Here is a 21,322-nt window from a genome sequence, read left to right on the forward strand (position 1 = left end):
TCGAACTCGAGTTCGAATGTTCTGTAAGAGTTATAGAATTCTAATGAATTACATATGTAGTATCAATTGATTGCGGAACATTTTGCTCAATATACGAATAGTCGGTTACAAGCGTTATGTGGTGAATGCAAGATAGCGTGAAACAATCGTGATTGGTGTATTGACTTGTAGCTCGCTTGATACGGGTTTATGCAATGGATGCATTAACGCGATTCCATGTAAGTGTAATTATGTGCAGCTGACACATTAAAGAGTAGAACAACAAGGTTACCAATTTTCTCATGAATCTTGACCCAGTAATCCTTTTTAAATCTTTCTGCCTTTGTTCTAAATAAATGTTCATCGTTTAAAAAACAAGGAGACATTAAATATGCGAGTATAACGCTTGGACGTTCTCGGAGTCGAAACATGAAACAAGTTGGTCTCACAACACGCGCAGCGAGAATGTGAAAAACACCCACTCGGGTAAGAGTGGAATAGTAAAGTTCAAAAAAAGAAACAAAACATGTACTAGCGTAACAGCGCGAGATTCAGTACGCTCAGTAAATTCTCTCGTGAAGTACATAAGTGCGATATTTTTGCAGTTCAATAGTGCTCGCATTATTTATGCACCATCATAGAGCACCGCTATTATCGAGCCTCGAAAATAACGCGAATTCGCAACGAGTAAAAGTCGCGTCTTTAACGCGCGTACCGGCGTTCAAACTCTCCCTCCACAGGAATAACAATGCACGATTGCGCATGCGCTAGCCATTTCTTAGTAGCGCCGATTGTTCAGCCAATGGCAAACGGCGAATGATGTCAGAAGTAGCCAATCACCACTCGTTTTAGTGACGATCGAGCTATTTTTAGTGGACGTGAGTCACGGGATATAAGGCTGTACGTTTAGTTGGGTGTTCACAAGTTGTCGAGACATCGTGTTGTGCACCTGAGTGACATCCGCATTCTATCACCGACCATGTTAAAACTAGGCTCTCCGGAGTTGGAAAAGTTAATCATCGGTCAGCAGGATAGTTTAGTGACGAATCTACCAACACCTACGCAGATTCTGTTTCCAAAGGCAGTGACCGAGGCCCAAGAATTGTACGCTCGAGGTTTCATCGACGCTCTGAACGAGTTGCATCATTCGGACAGCTCGCAGGAACCTGGTAGCATTTATGGAGCTACGTATACGACGTTGGAACCACCTAACAGCGTGCAGAGTACAGAATCTTCGGTGAGTCAAGGTCTGCTACAGATCAAAGATGAGCCTCAAACGGTACCTAGCGTGTCCAGTTCACCCCCGATGTCTCCTATCGATATGGAGAATCAGGAAAGAATCAAGCTGGAGAGGAAACGTCAGAGGAACCGCGTGGCTGCGTCTAAATGCCGCAGGCGCAAGCTCGAGCGCATCTCCAGGCTGGAGGACAAGGTTAAGCTGTTGAAGGGCGAGAACAGTGAATTGAGCGCGGTGGTGCACAGGCTGAAAGAGCACGTGTGCCGGTTGAAGGAGCAGGTGATGGACCACGTGCACTCTGGCTGCCAGATTATGGCGGTCTCGGGTCAATTCTGAGCCGATTATATCGGACGGGACTCTCCGACGTGTATTGTTTCGTCTGACGGTGGCTCTTGCTACTTTTACAAACGTGGCAATGTTGTTCCCCTTTGTTGGAGTCGGAAGCTTCTACCATGGAACATCGATGTCGTCGTTGATACTTGTTTACATTTGACTACGATCTCTCGTTTGCTTTGTTGTTTTCGGGAAAAGGGGACACGGTGATGATCGTGCGCGACGGCGTGAGAAGAGCTAAGCAAGATGGAGAAAAAGAAGAAGAAGGGAGTGCCTTGGTGTGCTGGGCGTGAAATAGAGACTCTTTTTTTTTTTAAAAAAGGAGAGCGAAACGAAAAGAATAAGGAGATAATAATCACCCCTATACGCGTGTCTCTTCTTTGTGTGTGCCTGTTTTTCATGCATACATGTGCACGAGAAACGCATTACGTGCATGTGTATAGGAGAATGGTGCGGAGGGGAAAGACGGATGGAGAAAGAGAGAGATAAACAGCTTCGAGAAATACGTCGATGGGAAGCAGAAGTGGGGAGTGAAGAGGGAAGGAAAGGATGGAGAAAAAGGAGAGTGGGTGGGACTTCGCGGAGAAGAGTGGGACCTTGCAATGCGGCCATTTTGGAGAACTTGGCGAGTACTGGCGGGAGATTCGAATCTCTCAGCTGTTCTTTCTACAAATTTACCGATCGTATTATGTACATTCGTCCGGGGGAAAACAATCAAATCGATGGTAATAATCGATCGAAGATCTTTCGAGATTCTCATTTGTCGGGTTTTTTTTTACGCTCATTCATCATCTTCCTATCGATTTTTTAACGTTGTACTATCCTCGAGTTTTCCCCCTGTCGGAGGATAATAATACTTCTTTGCATTCTTTGTAATCAATCCACGGGACATTTTTCTTTTTGCGATCGCCTGCGTCCTTTCTGCCCTTTTTCTTCTTCTTTTTTCGTTTTGTAATGAATGCGTGAAAGTCTGGTGAGCTAATATCGGCGTTACATTATTCAATACAGGTGGTAAAGGTCCAAGTTGCGGCCTTTTCGCCTAAGGTGCCCGTCGCTGACATCCGTTTAACGTAAGGTTACGCTTCAACTGGCTCACGTTGTTCTCGCGATTCACGGCGTCGTAGACGCTCTAGTATCCTTGTAGAACGTTTGCTTTATCATCGAAAACTTCGCACCATCGATGCCGAATTAGGGGCTTTGTCTCCGTGTCAATCGAAAGTTCATAGCTCTGGGGACGAACCGTGCACATTGGAACACACTCACCGACGCTTGGAAAAGTGCGATCGATCACCTATTCGTCTTACCTGCTCGTTTCTGTTTTATTCATTAACCCTTTGCCCTATAATTTAAATCCCAACAGCGCGTGCCGTAACCATCGGCAGGGTCGCGTCATTTCACGGCTAAGCGTTCGTAGTTGTGCAAGGTACAACTAATTTTATGTTTTCAGATGTTTGATAAATAATTATTACCGATTGATAATTGGACAAGATTTTTAAAGGTATCTTGCTAATATTTTTGAAGAAAATATATTTGCACGTCCAAATGTGGCCAAGAAAAAAAAATGTTTGTCGCATGTACTACGAGTCTAATTCGACATTGTAGGTTAAAGGGCTAAACGCGGTGATTTCAACGCCAACAATTGGTTCCAGGCGCTACTCTATTTTATACAGCCTTTAGAAACAATGGTGGTACTTGGTCACAAAGCGAGATTGAACAAAGTCGATCGCAGTCGAAAAGATGAAATTATCGTAGAATTCCATAAGCTCGCATTTAATGAAAAAGAGAAAGAAAGAAATATGAACTCGATGTAGCTCGAGACATTTCTCTACAGTATCTTTAAACGACAAAATTTCGTCGATTCCCGTGAATACGCACCAGAAACGATTAACATTACTAGAAAGCTCTTGTTTCTTAATTTTTCGCCTCTTGTTAGACGCATTCGACACATTTGTCCCTTCCAAACGATGAGTTTTTCTTAATCTTCTTGCATTTTATTGTCTCAGATGTTACAATGCGCGTGAATACGTGTGTAATAGTTTCTTTTCATCTTTTATATACACCTTACGAGTTCTTCAAACAAACCGCGCTTTTTATTATCATTCGAATAAAAGAAAAAGCAAAAGAAAAAATTATTCTGCGTCGAAGGCTGGACGTAGGTTCTGTTATCACGAAGCGATAATTCGCGACCGCAACGATTGCCACGAAATCCCGGGCCACGCGAGAATTCCCTAGATTCTCGATAAATCAGGGGAAAACTGTTGACAAAAAGAAAGAAGGAGAAAAAAGAACGCGATTTCTTGGAAAGATTTCGTGGTAACGATAAATTCTTATTATACAATAGCACACGCATTCGTACTATTTGCAGCCTGTTCTAGAGGTGCACACGCGCAGAACATCACGTGTAGTGAGTCATTGTTGTGTTGACAGTCGAACCAAATCGTGTCGCCGTCCGCATCCGAAACCGAGACGGACAAATACAAGTTTCAACTGTACGCGACGCATTAGCCACTGCACGGAACACACGCACTTTTTGCGTCCCAGCCTCGACTTGATTATGTAACGACGAGTAAAAAACCAGGCACACTAGAAAGGAGTGCTCGGTTAAAAAACGCGTTAGCGACGCATTGACCTTTTAACCTATAACATCGAGTTAGACTCGTGGTACGTCCTTCGAGACAAACATAAAAAACACGAATTAGACTCGTGGTACGTTCTTCGGGCCAAACATAAGAAACACGAGTATATAGTAACATAAAATTAGTTGTATCTTGCACAACTTCGAATGCTCAGCCAGAGCGTGAATTCAGCGCGACTGTTGGAACTTAAATCGTAGGGCAAGGGGTTAACATTAGAACTACCGAACTCATTAAAATAAAATGAACTTCGTATTATTTGTATAATTAAGGTAAAATTACCTTAACTGACAAAATTATTATCGGTTGTCATTGAGACAGAATATATAATTATATTTATTTTTTTATTTTACCGTTTGAATTCTAATTACTTTTTAATGATTAGTAGTTCTATCGTTAAAAGCATTCGTTTCTCGCGTATCGATACGATTCAGCCACGTGTTTTTCGTTGAAAAATTCGCTCGAATTTCCTTTCGCCTCTGTGTACGTGGCGCAATCGTGTCCACGATACTCTCCGTGAAAAAGCTCTGGATCTTTCTCTCTGTTTCATTTATTTTCCCGTAGCTTTAAGCCGATACTGCGTGTTCCCCCTCGGTTTCAAAGACATTGATACTTTCGCCACTGCTCACGTGATTTCACTATATTCTTTGCATCATCCTATCAAGCCATGTAATATCGGAAATTTTTGATTTCTCAGTTTAACGTAACATAACGATCCCAAGGGTCAAACAGAATCGAGTATATGCAGTGGAAGTGACGAGAGTATTAATTTTTGTGTCTATGGAACTGTCGTTTCGTCATATGTGCATCTAGTCTTGTCCAGTATGCCCTCGTAACTTATCGTACGCTGCGTGATACACTCGCAGATTCGTATAAAACACGAGCAACAGACACATGTAACACGTTCGTAGGTTTCGATTGTGTTACCACGTGCGACGACGACTTGCATTTAGAAGAAACGCGCCTGGGAAGAAGTTTCTTTTTTATTTCTGTACGTCAGATGGATATTGAAAAGTTAGACTCGCATCTTTCCTTCCTTCTTTCTTTCTTTCTTTTTTATTTTTCGAATCGAAGAAGCAAGTGGTAACAGAATCGTACGGCGTTACCGTTGTGCCATTACGCAAGGAATCGCTGTAAAGAAGTTTTCTCCCGGAGTGTCGCAACACTTTTGCGAATAGTACAAGGATGATCATGATTGATGAGTTACGGAGATTTTTGAACGGCTTTTCGAGCAATATAATCGAGCAATCGTGCGTTGATTCGTTCTTTATACGAGGAAGCGTATTCTGTTAAGTTTTTTTGCTAATTGATTATGCGTTACCGTTTATATTCTGCATTACGAAAAATTCTGGAAATTTGGAAAATTAAGACATCTAGATGTATTGAAAATTGCAGATTCGAAGATTTGAACGTTCAGATATTTAGAAATTCAATTCTTAGGTTATTGATGACTTAAACATCGTATCTTAATAGCGTAACTTTTATGAATTTGTTTTCTGATCCAGTATGAACGTATTCTGCACAATTGTTTGTTTTTAAGTCGTAGATTGAAAGATATAGAAATGATTAAAAGAGGAGAAGAAGAAACGTGTTGTGATTCTCCGTGGTTGCGAGCTCGTTTAATTACGAGACGTAGGCTTAATCATAGTGTAAAGGACGAACTCGAAGCGATTCGTCGTTGGGAGATTGCAATTCGATGAAAGAGCAGAAATTTATCCGATATTTTTAGATACACGTACATTGTAATAATATATATATACACGTGGGATAATTGGAGCAATCGATTCAAACGAAGGGAAGGAATTCTTCATTCATTGTAGATAATCATTGTTTTAATTTCAATTTCAAACATATCTTTCGTACGACTAATTATTTTTTAAATCATTCATTTGTGACCTTTCTTTCGTCTTCTTCTTCTTCTTTTTTTTTTTTTTTTTTTTTTTATATAAATCGAAGAAAATTCCAAAAGAGCTTGTGTGCGCCGATACTTTTCGCACTTTTCTTCCCCTCCTTTGACGCGCGACTTTCGGCACATAACTTGACAATTTTTTTAACGCATATTATATTTATTTCTCTCTTAAAATACATTAGAATAAGCGTGCTCTGTTTTCTCTTCGCTTGAAAATCTCGTTCGTTTCTTTCTTTTTTCCCCGTACTTTTTTTTTTTTCTCCTTTTCGATTTATTTCACGAGAGATCAGCCTCGCTCTGAAAACTCCCGGCGTTGTTTCCTCAATTAAAAAAATGATCTTTCTCATTAAGCACATAAGGAAAACGCAATATGGTAAAGGCGAGTGTTTAGAAGCCTTCGTTTCTGTCCTCTTTTTCTTTCTTTCACGAGCCATGCAATTAAAATTAGTCGGCCATCACTTACGGCGTGCCTTTTTCTCCAAGTGATTTATAAATAGAGAAGAGAAACAAAAAGGAGGACATAATTATGACAACGACCATCAAGGATTCCAAAGATACTTTTTATCATGCGATGTTTTCATTCTTTCTTCGCGTACACAATTTCTTCTTTTACTTTCTCTTCGCATATGAACAATGTAAATTGGATTAAAAAAAAAAAAAAAAAAAAAAAAAAAAAAAAGAATCATGTGATACGTAAGATGATCTGAAAGGTATATGATATTTGTCTTGTTGGAAATTTTCGATCTGTTTTAGCATGGCCAAACAGAGAATAAAAGGACAATTGGTACGATGGTACTGTTCGTAGTGAGATAAAGAGGAAAAGAAAAGAGAAAAGGAATGTTTGGAAAATGAGTAATGTTAGGCTGATATAATGTCGGAATCTTTTTAGAGTTTAAAGAGTATAGGCGAGCGGAGAAAAAAGCGGTGGCACAAAGAAAAACGTATGAAAGTAAAGATGAAACAACCATAATGTGATTTAGTATGTAAGCGAGAATAACCCCGTTAAAGAAGAGTGTGTGCGTGTGTGCGTGTGTGTGTGTATATATATACATATAAAGACGATGATTGTTATATGTGTATATATATATATATGCGTGATATATAAATAAATAAATATAGTATATAGTACGGTGATGACGACGCGAAGATGAAAAAGCACCGCATATATAGAGTTATGTATAACCCTATACATGAGAGTAAATATTGCTATTGTAATATGTAATAATTATTATAAAGATATATATACGTATATATGTATAAATATATAGACGTATCTGTATATATTTATATATATATATCGGCGCGCATACGTATATGTTACATATATTGTCTACCGATCGAGAAAGCGGAGAAATCTTTTTTTACAAATAATTTTATTTTTGAATGAAATACGACGAAAAAGAATAAAATTTCATTATATTAAAACGTAACGTGCGTGTCTTTTTTCCCCGGAAACCGTGTCCCCCACCCTTCTTTCTTACCGATCGATTCCATGCTCGAATATTTTTTTTACTTTCTCTTTATCTTTCTTCGACTCGTTATCCAAATTGTATTTCACATTTTTCCTATTAACGATCATAAAATTGAATCTCGATAGAAAATAATGATCGAGAGGCAACGAATTTTTATTGATTCGAGAAATTTGAATGTCTGGTCCTGTTCGCGGACGATCTTCTGCAAAGAAGAAACCGGAATTCCAACTTGCGTCCCATCGCTCGCCGTGTTAATTATCGCAATTGTTTAATTGGCTCAATTGAGAAAGTTCTCGGTACGAATTAAGATGGTGAATTTTTGCGGCCTAACCGATTCGAACGTTCGTTTCCCGGAAGCGTGTTGGTAAATCCTGGTTTCCAGTAAAACCGAGCTGAGGAATAAAAGATCGTAGCTGATCGTTCGTCAGAAGTTGGAAACGTTAAATTGATTCTATTAGCTAGGAATATTTACGCTTATGTTGTATCTATGTTTCGTGCGTGTATACATAATTCGATATATTTATTACTCTGACGATTCTGCAATAGATAATCTCGAAGAGGTATCGTGGAAAACTTTCACTCACGTTCTGTGTTTTAATGCGTTGAAAATCGACTGTTTCGTTATTAACAGACGTAAACGGGCGTTTATGATGCTAGCGATAAACGAGCATTGTGTGAAAGCGAGACGTGGGCGGAATTGGGTGTAATTGAATTCGAACCGAAGTAGTTTCTACATTTGCAAAAATATACGGGTTAAAGTGGTTAAAAATAAATGAATATTTTAGAGAAATCCGATGGACAAACTGCTCTTTATTCGTCTTACGCGATGGTTGAATAATTATTTACGGAATCGTGTAGGATGTTGCGAATAAATGTATTTAAATAGCGGCTAATAATTTTACATGTTCTGCTTACGTATAAGAGAAAGCGAGCAGCCAGTGGAAATTACTCTTTGATTTATTTAAAGTTTCGTTAATTTCATTTGATTTTTTTTAATTATTTCACCTTCGATTCGTCTCTTATCTTCCCTTAGTTTCATTTTTTATCTTTTACGATTTTCAACTTTTTCATCGTAAACTTTCCCTTTTCTAATTTGTTATTTAACATTCCAACTCAACTTTGTATTAGATCGTCTGAAAAGTTTCTTTCGTTTTATAAGGAAATATTTTCCGTTTTATATTATTTCATCGAATTACGTATGATCCATTTTGTTCCATCGAAATAAAGATCGCAACGTTCGACAGATTAGGTTTCGTGTTTGTATAAAGATACATCGTTGTAAAAGACGTGTCTGTAAAAGAAAAACACTTTTCGGACAATCTAACACCATCAGCGAGAAAAATCTAATTTTCGAGAACCGATATTCGGTGAAACTCGATATCTCAAATGTAGAGATGGAAAAATTTGAATTTTCCAAACACAAGTTGCAATCGAAGAATTTGTCATGTTTACGCGATCTTGCAGCTCTTTCTAATTTTTCTCAATTGTTTTCCAATTTCTTTATCGCGACTTTTAATTTGGCCGTATCTTATTTACTTAATTTATTACAAACGTTCATTGCTATGTCGCGATAAATTTTATCACGCGGTCACGTTTTCACAATCGCTTATATGGAATTGAAATTATTATTTCAAGCCTTTATCGCAATAAAATTCCTATCGAATTTTACAAGATGGATCAGCCACTTTATCGTGATCTTTGCTCGATAATATTTCGAAATGAAAGTTTGACACGGCGATGATTGGTCAGGGTCGTAATTGCTCTTCCTACAATCTATCCCCTACGCTTCTTACGCGAAGCCTTGCGTTATCCAGATTCGAACGGCTTTGTTTCGCGCGCTCGACGTCCTCGGCGCGTAAAAATAACTTGATAGTTTTCATGTAAACGCCACGATACATCGTACACGGGGATCCGAATTAAAAGATGTTTCTTCATTTTTACCGCAAAGGAATCACAAACGAGCGATCGACTGAATATCGATTTTTCAAAGTCTCGTAGATTTAATGGGACTCGCGACCTTCTAATAAAAATATAAATAAGTTTCATTCTGGCGATTAAATTACGAGAGAATTATTAATATTTTTATTGATTCTGATTTATTTTCTCAAAAAATCTTTTCGCGATAATGAGTAATAATTAATAACTTGTCGATCACATTTATTCAAATTATGATTCAGTATAGCGTACGATATTGAATTTCGTTATCTCGTTGATCGTATTTTTATCTTATTAATCGCGATTATGACGGAACAGCTCGATGAAAGAAGAAACTTCAATTATTTTTCTATCAACTAGTAATATTTCTTGACTAGTCGATTTTTCTTACTTTCTTCGCCGATCGTTTCTATGTAATTAATAATCTTCTGAAACAAACTCATCATCATATTCATTCTTATCGGTTAAGAATCAATCGTAACATTGTCTCCCTTCGTGTTTCGAACGAATCGTTCGTCTCCGTAGGCCTCCGTGGAATAACGTAGCTCATAAATAAACGCTTAGAATATGAAAAACGATCATGTAGCTGTCTGTGGCTCATGAATAATTCACGGCAATCGGTCTTGCGTTCGTATCTTTCGCTGGTGGTTGCCTTGATTGAAGTTAAATTCCCATTTAACTGGGACTACGTTCTACGCACGCATAAGTTTTATTTATCTTCGGTCTTTTTCTTTTTCATGTTTATATTGGTCGAAGAGGGAGTACGATGATTAAAATCGTTTTATCAGAACAGTCGAAGCAACATATATTACGTTCTTGGTCAAAATTAAAATTACTTTACACGGTTAAATTAGGGTCACGGCTCTCTCGCGTAATTCAATTAATATCTTATTGTTATAATATTATTGGCAAAATTGTACAAATTATTAACAGCGCTAACATTCTTAATTTTTCTTAATCGCAGAAACTTACACATATGTGTACTTTAAGATTTTCCATAAAATATGTTTCGTAACGTATCACGAGAAAACATCAAATACCGTTGCCATAAATTACATATCTTAAACGTTATTATACGTGATGCAACTGTTAAACTTGATTGCTCATGAAAAGTTAACAATTCGTGTTCCTCATATCTGGTATCGGAATCTTGACGATAAAGAAGCAATAATTTTCCAAGTCGTTAATTTTTTATTTCTTATGACTTTATTACTCTTTGAAAGGGTCGTGCCCAGATCGAATTTCGGAACGCTATATTGCAATTGAAAGACGGATATGAACGCGTTATCGATATTATCGCGGCATTATCTCGTAAAACACGTTGATATCGGTTGCGGCTTATCAATCGAAGAAAGGCAAACAACCGTGTTGATCCTTCCAGCTTGCAACGTTAATAAACGAATTTACTAAACACTCCTTATGTTTAATCTAAATTGATACGAGTAATCTAAAGTCATTTGTTATTTTTTATTTAGCCGAGGAACATACAGATACAGTTACCAGAACGTAATGGTATTTTCTACATTTTTGTAATTTGTATACGTAACAGAATAAAATATATATTTTACACGTATCGTATTTTCATATGTTTAAAGAGAATAAAATATTTAATAACACGCTATACATGCTGTATAAATTACAGAAATACCTAGAATGTTGTATCGCTGTCAGTCGAATTGTTCGTATTTCAATATGAAATTTCATATTTAAATGAAATTCAATTCATATTCAGGCGAAAACGAATATTTCATATATTTCATATCGCAGCGATTGTTCTCCGAAAGATTAATACAAAATTATTAATCGTGCGCGTATTCGAGTCAAGAAATTTTGCAGAAAATGAAATTGATTGCTTTGTTTTCTAGATTACACCGATATTATATAGCATTTTCAATGTTCTTTTTTATTTCTATTATTTAATTTGCACTTTAGCTGGACATTCGGTAAATATCATTAAAATGGCTAAATAACTATGACTAAATAATATAAAAAACGACGCTAAATAACTATCATTCTTGTCAAAAATTATCTGATAGAACATTTGTATTTCATTCGGTGGATATGTTATTATTAAAATGGGAATTATAATTGTAATATTAATTGACGAACAGGAACGATTGCCCGTAAGACGTAGTGGTTTTTCAAAATGTCAGATTAAAAAATCAGCATCGTTAATTCACACGTGATGCTTTCAGTTAACCGTGATGAAATATTACGGAGCCTGTCCAATAAATCTTCGAAGTCTTCTTTCAAGGTTTCGAATCAGTGGGGCTCCTTAATCTTCGCTATCTTTTCGAATATGTAGTTCGCGTATTGACGATGCAACGACATCTCGAACGACACTGGATCATCCACGTTTCTAAGTTTTATATCCCATGTTATTCATGAGCTCCACTTTCAATTTCTTTTCTTTTTTTCCTTCTTCTTCTCTAATGAACGTTCGAGTTGAATCGAATCGTAGAGAATCGGAATGAAATAGATTAGAAAGGCCGTGTCACGATGGCGTCCTCGCATTTTTATTTAACCAGCCAGCAGGCAAATGAAATCGCGATGCTTGCCAGCGGGCATAATTTCCACGAACTCACTGGCTCGACCCCGTTCTCTAATCTAATTGATCGATCTCTAATTAACTCGCCGATCACGGTATATCGCGATTTATCCTGACGGATCGAGAGGAAAACACGGGCCATCAAGGGTAACAGGTTCTTCTTCTTCTTCTTTTTCTTCGTCCTCTTCTATCGATCTCAGCTTTGGAAAATTTACGATTCAGCTGTTTATATCGAAATGCGATTCTGCGGTATTTCGCAGTGGATTTAACAAATTTGCATTTAACGAGTATCGATCGTTTACGGTAGCGAAAATCGAATAAAAAGTCGTCGTGATATTTTCGAAATTTTAAGAACTATGAATTCCGATACATTTTGATAATCTCCGTTTTCATCGATAAATTTTGGATAAAAATGAAAATTACATTATTCTGCTAAGATAGAAGTTTCTTCTTATATTTTAGACAATTACGTTAATTAATTGAATTAGTTGAATATTCTATACTGCATCTACGTTTCGATTTCTTCGATCTAATTACATCATTTATCAGATTTATTTCATTAGCATTACAAAATTACGCTATCAAATTTCTCTCTCTCTCTCTCTCTCTAAGAGATCATGTACAGCCAACGATAAACTATACAAATTTCATACTCTAAAAAAATACATTGCACCCCATTGCAATGAAATTCCGTTAGAAACGAATCCACAAAAGTCGGTCAAAAGGCAGCAACAGGATTAATTATCTTCTGATCTGATCTTCTCTTAATTGCTTCCTTCGCTTAATGAATCTTTTACCAACCAACCGCGTTCTATCGTTGGTCTCATCGCGACCGATTAGAACGATTAGAGGACAGGAAACAGAAGCTGTAGTCGCTTTCCAAGAATGTGCAATAGAGGAACAACGTTCTTCTTCCTGCCTCCTTTTTTTTCCCCATTTTTTTTTTTTTTCTTTTTTTTTTTGTCCCTCTATTTACCTTGGCTCTGGTGGAATGTAAAAGATACGTAAGTCGAACGTAGACAACGGAGGCAAGAAGTTTCTTTTTTAATGGATTTGTCGTGTAGAAACGTGGTCAACAGACGTATGCAGGTGCTGGAAAGAGCTAGCAGAAGGAAACGTTGAGTGATTATACGCCACGTTCGCCGATGTGTATTGAAAACGACCGACGTATGCAAAGTTGGCCACTGCTTCGACTACGAATGCCTGCCAATCTACGTACGATAGCCATACAAACTACGATCATGCAAATGTATGAGATTATTATACTTGTGAACGAGTTTAGGTATGTTCCAATAATCATAAATTAAGGTTACGTCCGGTTATTGTTTTTGGAATATTTCTAAGTGTTCGCGTTAAAATAACGAACTCCCGGTGCGCAATATTTTCCTTCGAAATTAACGAAGATATTTCGATATTTAGCAACATACAGGCTTTTGTATATTGCAATACAATTTTATCCGCAGCTCTCTCTCTAATTAAAGATTTTGTTACCAAGTACAATGTAATATTTGCAAATACACGCGAACCAGGTCTATTTCTTGACCGCGAGGACGAAATTAAACAAATACCTATACATATATATTTAGAAATACATCGAATTATACGTTAAACTCTAATTTTATCCGCATTAAACATTTTACCACAAATTATTTATCATTTGGAAACTTGCAAACTCGTAGATTCTGTCCAAAGTTTCCTTAAGTTAAAGATTTTCATACAAAGTATCATGACTTTCCTTTCATACTGATGACCGATATTTCACTTTTTTTCCAACTTATCCAGAATTTTTTAAAACATAGAAATATCATCAAATTAAACTGACACGTGTTTTACTTCGTTTACTTTCCGCCCAGCAATGTTCGAAGAGCACACGTTTGCTTTTTACGTGACCTATTTCCTGCGAAACTTGCGGCAATACCACTCGAAAATAGCGCGAAATCATCGTGTAACCACATCGGGGGGCTAGAAACGAGGAAAAATAATCGATTAGAACGGCGAAGGAAAATTCAGAGGCTGGTTATTGTTTTTCTGCGACGGCCACCGTTCTCCCGCAAGGCTATTTCTGCCTCCTCGTATTTCAACTCGAAACCGGACTCGTGGCACTAATGAATCGCGGTTCTCCTGGTATTGCATAAGGCTGTCTTTTTCTTGCCTTTCATACCCTATCAATTCGTGTTCATGCGTGCACTCATCTCACGCCGTTTCGATTTATTGCACACGTTTTATGGGAGATTTTTATCTTCTTTAATACTTCACCGGAAACTCGCTAAATCTTTTCAATCCTTTCAACGTTACTCTCGTTATCTTTAGAAATCTTCTTTCTAAATATCTTCTCGAAAGATAATTAAATTTAACTGGCTATCTGATCTTCTTTCGTTTCCTTCTCGACGGATTATTCCCATCGTCTCTTTTCCAATATCTTCTTCTCTCGAGGTTTCCAGCAGTTACGAGGAAACTGTTGATACAGTAATCGCGTAAATTGAACCATCGCTTTCGACTAGGAATGCGGCGAGAATTGACTCGACCTACAGTCCGCTGTTTCATATTTATCGCCAATGTTCACGGCAACGTACGTACCATAAAATAGCATCGAGAAACGCATGCTATTTAGCTCGTTGAATTAATACTGGCTACGCGGTAAAAATATATTCAGTTTCCCTTGGAATGGAAGCGCGAGCGTGAAATTTGTGCGACGAGTTAATACTGCGAATCTTGGACATTTTCTTTCCTCCTTAAATGTAATATTAATCACGATTGAACCAAGTGGAAACCTATAACCTACGGCTCGAAAATTATTCCCTGTCGTAAAAGGATTAAATCGTAAATCATCTTCGAAAATTTATAAATAACGAGAAACACCGCTATTTCTCAGAGGAGATACCGTGGCGTGGCAAAATTGCAAACGAAAGGTAAACTCGATTGGAACGCTGAAGACATGCACGTGTCTACCAATATATCTATGGAATACCGATCGACATTTCTCAGCTGATTTGTATTTACCGTGCCGAGGCTTTGATTAATCCACAGCGAGTTCGATTACGCTGCAAACAGCTTCGAATGGATAATTCGACGCGAAGGTCGCTCGTGGCCTGCAAGGTTGCGCGTTTAGATCTCCTTAACTGATGCAACACACTTCTGCAAGATGGTGAAAAATGCGAGGACGATCGCAGGCACCCGTATACGCTGTATGGAGTGTGGAACAAACGCTATTATCGCGAATTCCGTTCCCCGTGTCACGTTATTCAACGTCTTGCGCTCTCCCTCTATCCTTGAATCCGTTGCTCAGTTTATCTGCTTCCGACGAAATCATTGGGATCTTCTTTGTTCTACACGCTTTCGGCTATTTAATCCGTTTTGACTGAAAATTATAACGCCTCTTAAAGAACTTCTTTGTGTTCTCTTTATATTAAAAAAAAAAAAAATAAATAAATAAAAGATATAGCAATTTCTTAGTCGTCTAACTGCATATTTGTTATAAGACTCTTTGCAGGCTCTTTATTCAGCAAGCTTGTCAACTATGTTCAACGAGAAATCACGAAGAATATTTCTCGTTTTCTCTGCATATTTTACAACGTCGAAAACTCGCCGATCATCGTAAATACAAACACTCCGCACCTGTGCTTGAAAAATCGGTCTGGTTTTAATATTTGCTCTAACCCATGTCTTAAGATTAGACAGTTAAACATCCAGCTCGTACAAATACTTTCCTTCTCTAAACGTGATTGTTTGAACGCGAGCACGTGTGCGAGTCCATATGTGTGCCCCTTAGCTGAAATCGTACGTTTAACGTTGCACGTATGTCGGCAAGTGGATTCCAGTTCTGTGTCGGATGATGCTTCTATCGAACTGTATATGAAAGAATATATATTCGTACGTCGTTTGGAATTGGAGAGATAACCTTTCCCACGCGATAAGAAGATGAATAATCGTGCGACGATTACCGATTTCCGAGGTCGTAGAAAAATATCGTTATCTACGCGCGATGAATATCATAATGGGATTCTGTGTTCGATGGAAGTAATTGGCGATACGGTCGGGATAAAAGGAAGATAATTCGATAAATCGAGGTTAATTGTTCGATACTTGGTAATTAATCACGAATTAATCACGATTGCGTTGTACGAAAATTAATAATTCGGTAGTTAGAGATACAGAAATTTATAATCTGGAATGGTAGTAGTTTGAGGTTAGGTTGAGGTTAGATGTCAACGACTTAAAACTGAACAATCTAAAAATCGATTAATCGCAAATTGCACATAAAGTCGATGATTCGTCGCTGATTTAACGACCTTGCGTATGTTTTTAACATTTCGTTGAAGTTTGCTGCTTCGTGAGATACTTTGCACGCGAGATGAGCAAAACGAGATTTCTTAAGGAGAATTCAACGGATTTCGTTCGAAAGAGCAACACAAGCATTCAGTTCGGTACACGGAGCTCCAGATCTGCTTTAATCAGGAAGGAACTGCGGATTAGGTTACTCCACTTTCATCTCGTGAAACGGCGAAACCGTGCCACTCGCTACGGCGTGAAAAATTAGTATAAAATCTGCAGTGAAGCGATACGTACTCTACAGCTCCGTACGTATTTTTATAAAATTTCCTTTTTCTTTTTTTTGAACGTTACATTGCTTGTTCTATCAGAAAAGATTTGTTCACGGTTTAAGATCTCGTTGCAAATAACGTACGACATTTTTCAACATGAAACTTCCATTTAGAGTTCCTTCGCTCGCATTAGCCACGCATACAGTGGATCCGTTGATTAATCTCAAGAGGCGATTAGATCGTACTTGATATTTTCCTTAGAAAAAAAAGGAGAAAGAACCATGTACGGTGCTTATAAGCTAAGTATATAAATTTTCTTCCTAGCGTACTTCGTCGCATCGCGTAATTTCGTTTCTTCGCTTTTGTAAATCGAAATGACTCGAGTAGAAAGAAACTGATGGAAACGATCGAACGATCGGATGAGTGGATTAAAGTGGAAGAAAAAGTCTGGCGGATGGTCGTGTCCGGATGGTCGCGAGGCGTGACGCGTTATCTGGACGCTCCCCAGAGTTATTAAGCGTCGAGGCGCGGGATAAGTAGGCCAACTAAGCGGCGACGCTTTGTGATGTAGATAACTCGCGGCTAATGCAAATGCATTCGTACGCATGCACGCCTATATACGCACGCACGCGATGCCCCCGTGTGCGTTTGCACGCGTGTTGCGAGCTACGATGGAATGCGCGGGTAAACAAAGAGCACGCGCGAATACAGTACGTTCCACGAGCGGCGAATACCTTTTATCATCGAGTCGGTGCGCGCGCTATGGAAACCTAACAAATTTGTACTTGTTAAATGTAGAAGGACGAGCCATAAATTATAGAACCGCGAATCGTGTATTTCAAATGACATAAATAAGGCAATTATTGAGACTTAAGGAAACGAGAAGTATATTAATGACAATAACGTTTATAAATTATCGAATTACGTAAAATGGTTGTAATATTTATAGCGTGAAACGATCCTCTCGCTAAGTTCTGTTCCTCTACTTGTGTTCGTAAAAGATACGAATACGAATAAATATCCGTTTAATTATTAGTAAAACTACAGCGCGCCATAAGTTACAAGTTGCAGAACTTAATAAATTCTACCGACAATAGCGATAGGTGTGATAACGAAACAACTGGAATTTTCCAAATAAATGCTTCGTATTATCATTTACAATTATAGAAATATAAATTTGCAGAAATATCTACGGATTAATTGATTATCGGTACCTGGATGTTTTCCAGGTCTTAAATTCTATCGCTACAACAGCGATAGATGTATCAATTAAATAATTGTAGAAATAAATTCTCCGTACTATCGTTTATAAAAATCTGAATTTGCAGGAATTGAAATCTGAATTTACGCCAAACAATGAAATAGAAAAGCAAGCCTTCGTTTCTTTCGCCCGTCGATCTATGAAACAGCCTCTAGCCACGATCTCACGGGACAAAGGAAATCTACATTGAATCGCGGCGCGGTGCGACGTGGCGTTGGTGGAAAGCGGGCTTAAAGGCCGCAGATTAGTCGTTAAACCGAGCACCGGTTACATGTGTAAGTCGCGATAATAATACCATAATTCCTTTCAGGAATAATGGAATACGTACACCAGTGACCTAGTGCCGTAATGGCGGCGAGCAAAACGACATCTTCGATAGCGCAGCTGCGTTATTTCATGCATGTTATTAACGTTCCAGCTCTATCCTCCTTCGACGCGAATTCTTTTCACTTTGTCGTGCTAGCATAAATTTATTCCTTCGTCTTGAAATATCGTTTATTGCAGGCGGCCGCTTCTCAGAATCGAAGAATCGAAAACTTTTGCATAGTTTCACGTCATTGCCGCTTCCGAACGAGAATGTTAATGCGAGGCTTCAGCTGGTCCCAGTGCAATTCCAAGACTCGTTTCGTCTCGATTCCAAGAAACGTGGGCAGCGCGATATTTAATCGTCGATTTCCTCGTGTCGCATTTTTCTATGGTGTTTAGCGATATAACGTCACCACTCCTAACAGTCGTCGCTATAAAGCTATCATCAAGATAATGAGTGAAATTTTACGAATAAACGCAATCACGTGTCACATTGTTGTTGAACGTTCGATAGAAAGTGGTTTTCCAACGAACGAGATTCTGCTGCGCGTGAATTATCGAAATGTGTAAAAGCGTCGAAGTGTAAATGAAACTGGAGATAAAAAGGTTGTTCGTGAGAGACGAGAACGAGATTATCAAAATCTGTCGAGAGAAAGTAACCGAACGGAACTGGAATAAGATGATCTTTACGACGTTTCGACCACCAGACGCGTATTTACGAACAAATTTATTTACCTTTACGGTTCTTAATTCGGCTATAAACTCTCTATGCTCCTTTTAAAATCGAATCTCCATTGATTCAACTGTTCGTTGGAAATTCTGTTGCGTTTAAATTACCGAAATGTCGAACCACGTGCACGCGTAAACGAAAACCGAGCGTAGAAATATTTCTTATCGCTGTAAATAGGAAGAAGCAAGAAAAAAAACTACATGAACATACGCATTATCGGTGGTCAAATGGCCGGAATTCCAGAGAAAGCAAACGAAACGAAAATGGAACAACGTTATCTTTGCGTTCCGAAGGAACAGTTTACCATGACATTAAAGTCACATTTTTTAATCTGTGTATCAACAAGGATATTGTTGATAGTAACAATGAAACGAGGTCTCTTATCGATGAAAATATGACATCCGGGCATGTGAAACGTGTTTCGAAACGACCAATTCGAATGTAAATATCCGATTGATGCGCATAATCACGCCCGCGTCTCTTGTATGCTGATCGGTGCACGATGCTCCGAAATACACAATACGAAAGTGGGCCTCCAATTTTCTTATGCTAATACCCCGCTGTCCTCCATTCGATGGAATCCTTTTCCAAAGTGCGAGATGCGTTTAATTCGTTTCACGCGCGCTCGCAACGGGCAGGATCGTGTTTCTCTTGAAAACCGAGTCACGGATTCCGCGGGTTGCAAAATACTCGATGCATCAGTGGTATTTGCGCGTGACAAGCGTGTCATTCGAACAGCGATACACCGATGCGATGGACGACGTTTTTCGAGTTGAACGAATGACGCTTTGCTCCGAAATTGAGTTACGTACGTTTTCGGAAATTACGATTTTCCCTAGCTTCGTTTCCTTTCTAATCACATTCCGCGTTCGAGGTAGGAACAAATCGTTGCTTGCCTTTATTTATTTATTTATTTACTCAAAAGGCTGCTGACAAAATTCTGCCTACGCGGAATATTATCTTCTTAGTTAAGATTCCGAGTGTAATTTTGCTTATATCTGATATTTTCTCGTGTAAGGCTGTGCCAATATTTTTCTTACGTTCAATCCTTTCGACGTTTACGTCGAGTACAATGTCGTAGCGAGAAAGTGGCATTTTTCTGTTTAACGACGAGTATACTCGCCATCGAGGGAAACAATTCCTAAAATTTAGATAGAACGATAAATATATTCGTAATTTTAACACATTCCGGAGTAACAACGAACTAGAGATTAATAAATAGGTGGCAACGATCAAGCAACCGTGGGTTAAACTATCGAGGGTTCAATGTTTTCAGATGATTTCAGATTTTCGTATAATACGGAATTTTGTACGTGGATTGCGCGTTGGAAGAGTTCATAGAACTCGAAAGCCATCTTTCCGTACTATACTACAAGTAAAAAATGTTCGGTCAATAAATAAATAGTCGATCGTGATGTTAATAAGAAATAAAATAAACTGTTACGAAAGTAATTTTAGAAATGAAGTTGTAACGAAGAAGTCACGTTGCATAGGCGAGGCAATTTTTTTCCCGTTGATACCGTTACATACGAGATTATAATATCGGAATAAATTTCTCTTGACATCCAGAGGCGTGCAATTTGTCAATCGAAAAGTGAAAGCGTGAAAAATCGTGTCAGAAGAGATGGAACAGGTTTTTAAAGAAGTTGATCGATGGGGTGATTTTATCGAAACAAAAAAAAGAAAAGAAGCATAAAGAGAAGTGGCGAATTGAAAAGAGGTCAATCATGGTATAAACAGCGAGTCGTATTAAATCAGAAATTGATATTAAGTCGTTCAAACGTTCGGTAAACAAATGGCATGTTGCCAGATTCGAAGCAATACGGCGATACACCGATTGGCAATGCACCAATTTATCACGTGACGAACTAACGAGCCAATGGATTTTATAGATCGTCACCGGTCTATTTAACCCGGGCGAATAGCGACGAATTTTAAAACTCTGGTTCGTCAGTGATTTGTCGCTACTTTTTCCCCTCGCGAGTAATAGCTTAATAGTAGCGAGTAATAGATTAATTGGAGCAATTAATTCTTCAGAGGCAAAGACAAAGGTATCTACCATCGATGAAATTTATTTTCGATGTTCGATGTTTTCACAGTTATCCATAGTACTACTATTTAAATATTCTGTTTATTACTATTTAAACATTCTTTAAATATACCCTCGAGTTTTCCAATTCTCTCATTTCCTAATCCTTTGCCTAATTCTCTAATAGTTTCCTAATCCTCGAACGAGTCTTGTCTGAAATGTTGTTGTCTTGAAGTGATGTCATACTCATAAATCTTTTACGTATAATAAATTAGCAAACTTTGTTTAGGAGCCTCGTTTTCGCTTTATCGATTCTTTTCTTCTCCTATTCTGGCCGTGAAGGAAAAGGAAGGAATAGCAACGTCCTGACCCCTCTCCCCATTCTGCCTCCTGTATCCACAAAGAAAGG

The 21,322-nt window shown here is 38.2% G+C and overlaps 1 protein-coding gene across 1 annotated transcript; it reads left to right on the top strand.

Annotated features, from left to right (window-relative positions):
• Positions 1-869: 869 nt before the first annotated feature.
• Positions 870-6,773, top strand: LOC126920213 (transcription factor Jun). Its single transcript, XM_050730262.1, has one exon. It carries the CDS (start codon positions 959-961, stop codon positions 1,550-1,552), a length of 594 nt encoding a protein of 197 aa, XP_050586219.1. The 5' UTR covers positions 870-958; the 3' UTR covers positions 1,553-6,773.
• The last annotated feature ends 14,549 nt before the right edge of the window (positions 6,774-21,322 follow it).

This window comes from Bombus affinis, chromosome 9, assembly GCF_024516045.1.
Source record: "Bombus affinis isolate iyBomAffi1 chromosome 9, iyBomAffi1.2, whole genome shotgun sequence".
Classification (NCBI taxonomy): Eukaryota; Metazoa; Arthropoda; class Insecta; order Hymenoptera; family Apidae; genus Bombus; species Bombus affinis.